Below are 12,477 nucleotides of genomic sequence, written 5' to 3'. Positions count from 1 at the left end.
TACAACAATGACCTTTTTTAACTATGTTAAATTCAAATGCGCATGATATCGCAGGCATGATTAGTATTACATACAAATGCAATTCTTATTCTAGTTGGTAAAAAATCAATAAGGACCGGATATTATGATTAGTATTTTGGTAAGAATATCCTGGTTGGGATATAATTAGCTTAAATCATGCACCCGTTGCCTAAAACTGTAATTTATACACTTTTATACAATTATTTTACTATAAAAATAAAAGTTAATATACTGTATCTAAGTGTGAGTACAAAATAATTTAATAATTTTTATTTTATATAAGCTCAGTAAAAAATAATTTGGATAACTATTAATTATTACGAATTATAGATTAGACTGTCTACTCCTAGGCTTATAATAATACTCCTAGACTAATACTTCCCAGGTATCCTTCCTATTCCTTCAATTATTTATTACATATATCATCCTGAATCTGAATTATGATTTTGTAAATAAATAAATACGTACATTTGAATATAATAGTTTTTAATATATAATTGAAGATGTGGTGGTTTTCGTTTAATTTAAACGATTATGTATTATAAATTATAAATAACAATAATTTTCTTAACCGTAACACTTAGGTGTATAAAAAAAATAAAACGCATATTTACTATATATTTTTATTTCGATCGAGCAAAACAAACATCCGCCTTATTCTTACACAATTAACCACTACTGAGCTTCAACATAACTTCAAGCCATAATTGAATTGCACCACAAAAGCAAAACACGATAAAAAAACAACAAAAAGTCACATCTCTATTTCAGCACATTTTACCTCAAGAAGTTCATACGTGATTTTGTGTTTTGTAGAACAAAACGTGGTACAATGCATAAACTTTCAACGCAAGATCTACGAGAAGGCATGGAGACAATAAAACAAAGAGAAACGTATCTGGCCTGGAGCGGTGCGACGAACTCCGTGCGGGGCGCGCATCCGCCAATCAGCGTCGCGGACGGCTCGTCCGGGACCGCCCGCCGCCGCCCCCGAAATTTCAACGAACAACGCGCCGGGGATGAATGAGACGCAGCATCCCTATAAAGATTTTACATCGATTACGGGGGTATGGGAAAGAGCCGTTTCGCTCTAGCCTGAGGGCGGCGACGTGAGGTCCTCTCGCGCAGTCGCGAACAATTAGCGCGCGGGGCGGCGTGTCGGCGGCACACCACGTCACTATAATGTGGTTAGTCAGTGAGCGTCGGGGCCGAGCCGACGGCGACGGCACGGATCACGATATTCGAAGCGCGGGAGAGCCGCGCTGCTCGCTCAGCCAGCGCACCGGCCACAGCACGGTGGAGTTCAAGAGTGCGGCGTGCGCGGGGGCCGTAGAGCCGCCCGCGCCGCCTCTCGCCGCTCTGCCGGACCCACAGCAGTTCAACATCTTCCCGGCCTTTTTCAGCCGTCAGCTGAACTTCAGCAGTGGTGGCGGTAGCGGTCAAGGCTCAAAGATCATGGAGGAACTCAGACCGAACTTGGTGGGCGGTTTACTTGGCGTGCCAGGACTCCTGGACGAGCATCAGTCGGATGCAAAATTTTTACAATCAGGTGCGGAAAGCAAATATACGCCAGACAAGGGCCGAAAGTGCAGCAATGCGTCATCATCGTCAGCAGAGGAGTTTGGAGGATTATATGGCGGTGACCATGCGGCCACTCCGCCCGCGCCGCCTCTTAGTCGCTCCCTGCAAGATCACACAGGTATGTATCCGATTTACTCTTGCAACTAATCCATCGATCGCAGACAAGCTAATGGTATTTAAGTCGAAGAAACCCTTTCCTGCAAATGTTCTTTTGTAAAAACATTGGTCATTGTTTACTACGATTAGTAAATAACAGTAAGTAAAAAATATATACAATCATTTTATTAATAAGATTTGCGTTGACATCTTGTCTTCACATGACATACACAAATCGGTATCGTTCCAAGCGAAAATCCGCTATATGTACATATATTCTATAATATACAATCCTAGCTTCCCGTCCCGACTACACGGTTACTATAAGAGCTCATAATATACAACTATTGCACTTAGGAACAAACATAAAAAGAAAACGTCATGTTTTTTGCTAAGAAAGTTTAATTTCCTTCCTTTTGTTAAACTTTATTTATTTATGAAAACCTCATTTACATTAAGTGAGTACTTTGGGAGTAGTAGAGTAGTTTAAAACAGATATGTCCAACTATAAACAATAATAATCTGCACAACACCAATATAATTATATTATAATATGGAAAAATAATCAAATTATGATTGTAGAATATTTACTATCAAACATTACGTTAGATTCACACACTCCATATCATATTTAGGTAGTTGGTTAGTTAATATTAGATATAAATTATCACCTTCTGTTTTTCAATTATTAATATGAATAAATATAATTATCGACTTAAATTCTACCTACTTTTAGAATTTCAAATAATACATATATTTATAACTGAAACAATCCACTATTACTTCTTTCGTTTCCAATATATAGAGTACACAATACTAGTATTGTACTTTGGGTGTGGTGGTCTATCTTATATGGTTTATCTCAGCTAAGTTCCTCCTGTTAATACTCCTAGCCTTAGGAAGCACAATCTTTCTGAGCTTCGTTTATCCAGCGCCCGACCACCCGGTTTTTATTAAATTGCCGTCCCATCAGATCATGAGAATGAGGTAATAGAAATGCTATGTGCAAAAATTTGTGCATCACGCAAATGCACATGAGTCTGTAGTACACTACAGAGACTAGTCTATAATATAAGGGACTGTGCAGTAAGTCAAACATATTTTAGTTATAAATTTATTATAATTTTCCGCTTATAAAATATTGAATATGTATAGTATGGTAGTAGAAAATAAGCTTAGAATTAACATGAGCTGTTGAGGTTGATGTTTGACTTCATTTTTCACACTTCGTTTAATCGCTTCTTTTTCAGACCAATTTTTTTCATTGATCAACAAAAACAAAACAACAACAGCCTGTAAATTCCCACTGCTGGGCTAAAGGCCTCCTCTCCCAAGCAATCATTGTTTTATTATACTTTATTTCAACGCATTATATAAAAAATGAAGTTTCCATATTTTATTGTTGGAAGTTATTAAAATAATTCAATGAAACTTCCTGTTCCAAATTTAGATTATTTGTTCGATGACACCTCCGTCGCAATTTTAAACGTTCAATGATTTTGTAAAATACAATATTGATTTTTGTATCACAATTTTAGATGGATTACCTTTAATAAAATCTATTTTTTTATTCAAATTCAGTATGAAATGAAAATAATACGTTATAAATATACTATGCGTTGTTCAGGTAACCTGATTCAATAAATAAGATACATATATAATACAAACTTTAAAACTAATAATATTGAGGAGTTTAATTTCAAAAACAATTATAAGTACTTACCTAAACAAATAACAAGTAACTTAGTCATTATTTGAATACCTCTGAGTTGTCTGACACAAATACAATTTACCGACTAGAATAAAATCAATATTTATCTACGTTTACTAGGAGCTTATGTAGGTCTGTTGGATTATGTACTGATCACTAATTCCACTGCCAAACAAAATTAACATCAGAATTGCCATTGCACCGCCAATCATGGAATCTATGTATATAATGACGAGCTCCGTGGTCAAGTACATCGGTTTTCATGGGTACGCCACTCCGAGGTCCCGAGTTCGATTCCCGGCCGAGTCGATGTAGAAAAAGTTCATTAGTTTTCTATATTGTCTTGGGTCTGAATGTTTGTGGTGCCGTCTTTACTCCTGATCCGTAACACAAGTGCTTTAGCTATTTACATTGGAATCAGAGTAATGTATGTGGTGTTGTCCAATATTTATTTATTATTTATAATTTTATGAAACATATAAGTATTAATGTATTCATTGATAATAAGTATAATCGTAGTTTATAACTAATGACCAGTGTCCCGGGAGATATTAATCTAAACTATCGGCGGTAAATTTATTGACATTTGTTTTGTTTTTTGTTTTTATGGAATAGGTTAGCGGACGAGCATATGGGCCACCTGATGATAAGTGGTCACCATCACCCATAGACAATGACGCTGTAAGAAATATTAACTATTCCTTACATCGTCAATGTGCCACCAACCTTGGGAACTAAGATGTTATGTCCCTTGTACTTGTAGTTACACAGGCTCACTCACCCTTCAAACCGGAACACAACAATACTGAGTACTGTTATTTGTACAACATAGTTTTTATAATACACTCAATAACCTCTTGTCTACTGTCAATGTATGAATTGTATGAATTGTATGCGTTAACTGCATCAAATAATTAATTTACGAAAGCCTACTTCACATATTATGTCTCATTTAAAACGTTTTATGTTAACAATTTGAATGCTCTTCTCAAACATCTTTTAAAAGATTTAATATCTTGACTTTGTACGCATATTTGTTTCCATATTTCCTAGTATATATAAAAATAATATAAAGATATATAAACTAATATAAACATACATTTATAGATTAGTGTTAGAAAAGTGTTATTGCTATTAGAAGCTGAGATACCGCCGGGAAAATAAAATTTGTTTTCTATTTAACTTGGAACAGCTTTTATAAATCTCTTTTCTCTCTAGTAACAAAGACTTATAATTACTTTACAAATACATCTATTATTTGGGAATGTAGTTTCAGACTTTTTGAAATATTTATAGAATTTTTTTTTCTGCTTTGATTAAAATGTGACGATTGATTTCCATTACAAAACAGCTTTTGTAATATATTGAAACCAATAGTCCTACTAATTGTTGAAACATTAGTAACTACTAGAATCATAAGAAAAGTTAAAATAAATGTAGTAAGATACCTTTAACATTTTCATCAAATTATTAAGTAGAATTTCACTTGTTCTTTTGTATAACAGTGAACTCTTTTTTACTATAATTACGTATTATATATTAGTATCTAATTAATTAAACAAAAAAAGCCTGCTGAGTTTTTTCGCCGGTTCTTCTCAGGTCAGGGGGTTCCTTCTTCCGAATCGGTAGTGTTTCATATGACCATCAATAAGAAAGTGTAATGCTTCTACGTTGAATAAAGTAACTTGAAGTTGAGTTTACGTCGAGTTTTATCTTATCGTAAAAATGCGGATTTTTTGATACACTTAACTTTATGGTTTATATCTATCTCGACCACTATTTATACGAAATTTATAATATAAATGATATTAATTGATATAAATAAATTACTTGTAAGAAAACAAGAAAACCGTTACATGATCAGTCTAGCAAACTGGTGGTCGGCCCATGAGTCATATTCTTCCCAATTGTGGAATGAAAACAGTTATAATGTGCTTTTATGATGTTCAATTTAATAACGCATATGCATAAATAACCAAATTGTGGTCTGGGAAGTTGATTTTTGGGGAATTAGGTAAAACAATTTTTTTAAGGGTTTCTTGTTCATTTTATGAAAAATAAAATAAAATCTTTTTTGTAATGTTTGCTACTTTAAGACTGTATACATGCGTGGAATAGCTTCATTTGAAGTATATTAATTAGTTTATTATTGGTAAATTGTATACTTTTATTACCTTTTTTCCTACACCATCTATTACAATATTTTTTTACTTACATTTTAATATTTAGTAAAACAGTCCTAAGGGAACCTTCGGCTTTTTTTTGAAGAAACATATTTGTATCCAGTTATTAAGGATGTTTTTTTACGTATTCAATACACGTTATCAAGATGCAATCCTATCGCCTTAAAATGCAGGACGAGACATCTGTGATAACCAATAAAAAAAAATTAACAACGTATAAGCAGTCAAATATATTGAAAAATAAATAATACTCGAGCATTTTCTCATCCCTTACCTCACAACTCAATACGGCAAATTAATATTACTATCAAGCAAGGCCGACATAGATGTCTTTAATTTATTTATATATTTGTGCGCTTTAGAACTTATTGTGCTGCTATGCCATATGACAGCGAGTAAAAACAGATTTGATAGAATTATATAAAAACCTTCCCTGTGAAAGTACGCATGTATGTGTTATGTATATATCAATAAAATAATGTATATATATCAATTAAACGTAGTCGATGTATATCAGGCTCAAATATCCCATATTTGTATGTCTGTTTGACATACGAAATTTGTCGGAATAGTTTTATATCCAAATTCGAAATGAAAACGTGCACTAATGGCATAATTTTTAACACTTTCGCATTGACTTTATATAAAATTTTCGTATAAAAACTTAATCATAATACCCACACGTAATAAGACAAACTAGTATAATTACGGACACGTACTGGGACACTATCCAGAATATGTACGTATTACAATTTCAATTAGAGTAATATTGCAAACAATCGGCCCGAGGCTGACGTCATGAATACGAAATGTCACTAACGACCGCCTCCCCCCCTCGGCCCGGGCGAAGGCTGAATTTTCAAGCGGATATAAACCTCCACTGGATATGTGGGTATATGGGTAGCTAACATATATGTATTCATACCGCGTTTATTGCTCCGTTGTGGACAAAGTGATAGTCGCTATTCGCTAAATACTCCAACGATTTTATTCGATTTGAATTTATTTGAATCATTATTTTATTTTAATAAGTCAACTCGTCGTTTTTAATATGAACTGAGTGACTTTTTTCTATTATAATATCGTTAATATAACGATGAATTACAATAAATCGAGATTAACTCGCTTCAGTTTCAGTTGTAATCACGAATTTAAAAATAAAATAAAATTACTTTCATACTTTTTACGAATACTATTGACCTAATAAAATATATAATAAAGTATTATAAATATATATAATACCTAACAAATTTTATCCTTTTGTAATTAACACATAAACTCACACACACTCCTTAATAATCATACATTTAAAACAAATATATCATTTACCAGCTTTATGTTAGCCCGATCGGGTACCACCCGCCGATCCGATATTTTAACGCCACAGAGCAAAACTTAGCATTGTTATATTCTGCTTTAAGAGATGTAGACATCGCTCGAAAGTTTGTTGATGCATTGAAGATCTTACCTACGTAATATTTCTTTCAGCGCTAAGGTGGTGACTACTTACCATCGCATTGCCCACTCATTCAAATAATAAGGCGAAGTAATATCAAATATTTATTATAGAATTACTTAACTAAATAATTTCATATATTCATAAAAATGTTTTAGATTAAACGTTTAAACGGACAATAATTACTTTATAAAGCTATAATTAGTTTTATCTAACTTCCAAACTTAGTTCTTCACCTTAACACGAAGTTAATTATAAAATAAAGATATATATAGATGTAATGATTGCACGGGTTTACTGTAACTGTAGCTATGTATATAAAAGGTGTAGTGGCTGTACAGTGTACACCCACCCCACCGGCGCGTCACGTACGAGCGCTAACAATGGCCGCGCGAAACGTGAACATCATTTCTTAGGATCCGTAAAGATGTACTTTAAATGCCATTCTCATATTAAAAACCATCAAAATCTAATGCAAATAAAAATCCGATGTTTTACAACAATAACAACAGCCTGGAAATTTCCCACTAATGGGCTAAAGCCTCCTCTCCCTTTGAGGAGAAGTTTTGGAACATGTTCCGGTACGTGTTGGAATGCGGGTTGGTGAAACACCCATGTGGCACAATTTCTATGAAATTATACAGATGCAGGTTTCCTCGCGATGTTTTCCTTCACCGCTGAGCGCGATATAAATTACTAACACAAATGGTTTGAACCAATCATCGGTTAAAATGCATACTTTCTAACCATTGGGCCATCTCGACTCTACATACATTTTTTAAATATATATTTTTTTATAGCTTATGTTCTTTACTTATTTATTTCCTTTAACGATATAAAATCTTCTTATATAGAGCTGTCACTCGTCCCAATTTATTACTAAACGTATGTTAAAATATAAGATTTTTTTACTTTACTTAAAATTAATGCGAACGTTTAAGCGATTTCTGTACGAAATAAAATTAGAAGTCTTTTAAGTCGTTCAAGCAATTGTGTAAAAAATATTCAAAAACATAATCTCTCGTAATCATAATAGCAGTGTGAGTTTACATATTTACTTTAAAGTATCAAATAATAGTTTTTTAATTGATACCTCATAAAAACGAATGATATTTGGAATATGGAAATCCCACCAAAAACATTAAATGTAAAAAAATGCCAAGCCTCTCGCTGCAGTCTTTCTATCGTAAAAAGTTTTGAGATCTCATAATAGCCAAGTCCTATTCAAATTATTATGAAGTTATAAATCAACATTTAGTAATTGTATCAATAGTTTTCAAAATCCAAAGTGTTCAAAATCCATACAAAATGTTCTTGCCAAACCGCAAATATAAAATTGTTTTCTATGGTATACTATTTTTTAATGTTTTTATAATTTTTCCTTTATATGTGGCTAATGACCTATCTTGCAACAAAATTTGAAGTTTCTAAGTTTGCTAGAAGTACCTTAGATTTTTGATGATCGGTCAGTGAGTCAGTGAGTGACAAGAGGGGGGTGAAACAGCCTCGAATCGCTTCGAGAAAGGATGGTACGGCCGTGCCCGTTTTGCTCGAGACTTGGCTGGGTCACTACCGTGCCCCCAGATGAGATTCAAGTTTGATTTTGTCTTAATAATAAAATTTCTGTATCTTTCTTCTTTGAGCAACAACAACGTTTTTGCATATTAGCCATGAAACACCCCCTTAGTTTTCATAAAATTAAGTAATAAAAATCATAATAATGACGATTGTTATCTTAAACAATTACTTTTGTGTTCAACTGTTTCGTTGGTCTAACTCGTTTATAGGGCTGATCAGATCAAGAGATCTTAGATTTAAATTGGGCTACTAACGGCTCGCGCTATTAAAAATGTTTCGCACCAAATTTCATTAAAATTGATTCAGTTTAGCCATGAAACTGTGACAGACAGACATGCAGCGTTACTTTCACATTAAACTATTGTTATATTCAAATTATATGAAATTAATGTTTTTATATTAATTTAAGCTGAAGCTACATATCCACTATTAAGAAATATAACATTTAAATTACAGATATAAAAAGATACAAATGAAAAATACAATAATCAATTTATTTATATATTATATATAATATATTTATCAATTTATTATATTATTTAAAAAATTTATTGATATTATTAAGACTAAATGAATCAATAACTCATTCAAGATATAATATGACTTTAAAAAAACGCCTGGTTTTATGCTCAGATTCCGTCATCAATAATTGTAAGTAACATAATTGTATGTTACTTACAATTTTTGATGACTATGCGTATTTGTTGTTGTTTCTTCTCATTGCTTTCCGAAACGTTAGTTGGTAAATATTGACTATTTGAAATGCTTTATTGTAAATTTTACTTGAATAAATTATATGTGATTTCATTTGAATGATTCTTAATACAAAGTACAGCATCTTCCAAACTTCTCATCATAATACACAGAGATAAACAAAACAAGTCATACAGATTTCGCCACTCGAACATACTTCTTTCTGTGTCCAAAAGATCTTTATTAATAGTTTGAACATTTTAATATGACACCACAGTTAATAGCCAGAACAAACTGCAGCTATCTTATTATACAAGATACTACCCCGTCTATAAAATGATATATATACAATTTATGCCCACAGAAATAACGCAGCTTCCTCATAATGATTTTATTCCAAAATTGGATCTTGGAAGATAATTTAAGTAGAGATTAATATTTAATCAAATGTATGAAAAATATAACAACAACTTTTTCAAATATATATAGTACGACACAACTACACAACTTAGATGTAACATCGGCCATTCGTAAAACCATCACATCCGAATTAAGTACGCTATCCCAAATTATCAATATTTATTTCTTATGTGAATATGATCATTACACAAACGTAATAACTTGTTAAATACTGATGACCTAATATTTTCGTCGATTTACATGCACTTGCTTTCTTTATAGCGACGGATAGCGTCGAATGGCGCAATCGGGAGCTATTTCTATTGGTTGTGTAAATCGAATTTTCTGATGCTTCATCTAAGTTGTGACTTACTATACATAGATAAAAAAATTTTGAGTAGTAAATAATTAAATAGTGTTTTTTTTTTTTTTAAATGAGATACAATTAAATTCATATACATGATAAGTATTTGTGTATTATCTCCATAACAAATTTGAACTTATTGTCAATTTTCGTACATTTAAATTCAATACCATACTCAAGTAACAATTATGCGTACATAGTAATTATATGATACAATGCCTATTTCCGGATATGTAATGGACGTCAGTACAGAGTCAATCAATTCCATGAGATAGACTTTATAACGTACGCTGGATAGAACATGAATATTAATACGCATTTGACAATCTGTCTGAATAATCGTGGTCGGTGTACGTCCGATCTACTGTTATTAAATTTAAAGAAATATATTTTATTAATCGAATTAAAGCACGTTTGTAATGACTTTACTTTTATACAAAAACTTCTGGAATGTAATTATATGACATTTATTTTTTATTTAAATATTCATACGATTTTATAATATAAGACGATTAATTTTATCATCATTAATTCAATCGATATTATGTACCTTCTTCGTTTATCATGCTTTCTATTACAAATCCACATTATAATGTGTTAACTAGCTTAGAGATTAGCAGATATATAAATAAAATTTTAACAAAAAGAAAAACCGACTTCAAACAAAACACTATTTTAAAACAAATGAATATGCACGAAAAAGTAATAAAAATAATTGCGTATTCAACATATTTTTTAGAGTCTTCCTAAGTTAAATGAAATGAAAAATATTAGACTACTTAAAAGTCGATTAACGATTATATCATGTAGTTATAGTTATTGGTATATTTGGAGCCGGTGTCAGCCAATAAAACCCTACAGTATATCTATCAAAAAACAATACGAGAATACTTGGGCACCGTGGCTGATATAATCGTTAATCGACTTTTAAGTAGTCTAATATTTTTCATTTCATTTAACTTAGGAAGACTCTAAAAAATATGTTGAATACGCAATTATTTTTATTACTTTTTCGTGCATATTCATTTGTTTTAAAATAGTGTTTTGTTTGAAGTCGGTTTTTCTTTTTGTTAAAATTTTATTTATTTTTTGATTTTAAGTGAAACTGATGTTGACTAACTATTTTTTTTTAATATGGATAGATTAAGCGTTCCGTTTATATGAGTCAGAAACTACTTCGAGGACAATTTCAAAGGAAACTTGCGAATAAAGCAAAAATAGACTTTCGAAAATGCGGATTTAATACGTCACGCGGCGTAAACTACGAGGATCCCTCGAAAGAGCTGTAATCGAACTCAGCAAAAAAACTTTGAAAAAGACCAACTATATTTCGTACATCATATGACATCACATCACATACACAAAATTTGATTAAAGATAGTAAGAAATTCTGCCCCATATCGCACCCTAACTGCGAGCCGTATAGGAGTTCCATCACTACATAGTATAAAACAAAGTCGCTTTCTCTGTCCCTATATGTTTAAATCTACGCAACGGATTTTGATGCGGTTTTTTTTAAAAGATAGTGTGATTCAAGGGGAAGGTTTGTGTATATAATACATGAACAATATAGTAAAGAAACACTGATAATTTTAGAAGTTTGCGATGTGATGTTGTATATAAACAAATTCTGTAGTATATTTAGTATCAGTATTGCACCCGTGCGAAGCCGGGGTGGGTAGCTAGTTGATTATAATATTCGACTATGATAATTACATAAACATAACCACATTACGGAAGGTGACTCAAATATCCAAATAACCTATAAATAAAAGATTCGACCGAGTATCGCTAACGTGCTCCTCAGAATTGTTCCGTTCCCTTCCGTTCCGTTACTTTGTCATGGATCCTGTGCTCAGAACCTTACCAAACTTTCATCAAATTACCGTTGAAGTATATATTTTATAATAAAAAAAGAATTATCAAAATTGGTTAACGTGATTTTCAGTTATTCACCTATTTGTCGCGCATATACGTAATGCAAATTTAAGACTTGTCGTTTTCACGTGGATACCATCATCGGAAAAAAAAATAAAAAAAATGGGACCCCACGGGAAGCACTACCTTTCAAACAAAAAAAAATTATCAAAATCGGTCCACCCAGTGACAAGTTATGAGGTAACAAATATAAAAAAAAAAAAAAAAAAAAAAAAAAAAAACAGACGAATTGATAACCTCCTCCTTTTGGAAGTCGGTTGAAAAGTAGGAAACGACTTTGTTTAACATTTTTTATAAATAGTTATAGAATAATAATTAATACCTGTTGACTTCCAGGCAGGATATGTTAATTTAAATAATTGTATTAACTAACATTACATTGTATTTTTTAAATGTTGAAAAAGAGTAACTACTGAGTTTCTTGCCGGTTCGTCTCGTTCGTTCGTCGGTTAAATGA

General features: G+C 32.1%; 1 protein-coding gene across 1 annotated transcript in view; it reads left to right on the top strand.

Annotated features, from left to right (window-relative positions):
- Positions 1-1,203: 1,203 nt before the first annotated feature.
- LOC124535845 (homeobox protein unc-42) overlaps positions 1,204-12,477 on the top strand; it is a 30,325-nt gene continuing 19,051 nt past the window's right edge. Inside the window, exon 1 of the mRNA XM_047112233.1 lies at positions 1,204-1,720. Coding sequence (XP_046968189.1) covers positions 1,204-1,720 — 517 coding nt within the window. The remainder of the gene's footprint in view (positions 1,721-12,477) is intronic.

The sequence above is a fragment of the Vanessa cardui genome, chromosome 15 (assembly GCF_905220365.1).
Source record: "Vanessa cardui chromosome 15, ilVanCard2.1, whole genome shotgun sequence".
In the NCBI taxonomy this organism is placed as follows: Eukaryota; Metazoa; Arthropoda; class Insecta; order Lepidoptera; family Nymphalidae; genus Vanessa; species Vanessa cardui.
This window is presented reverse-complemented; position numbering and strand designations above follow the sequence as displayed.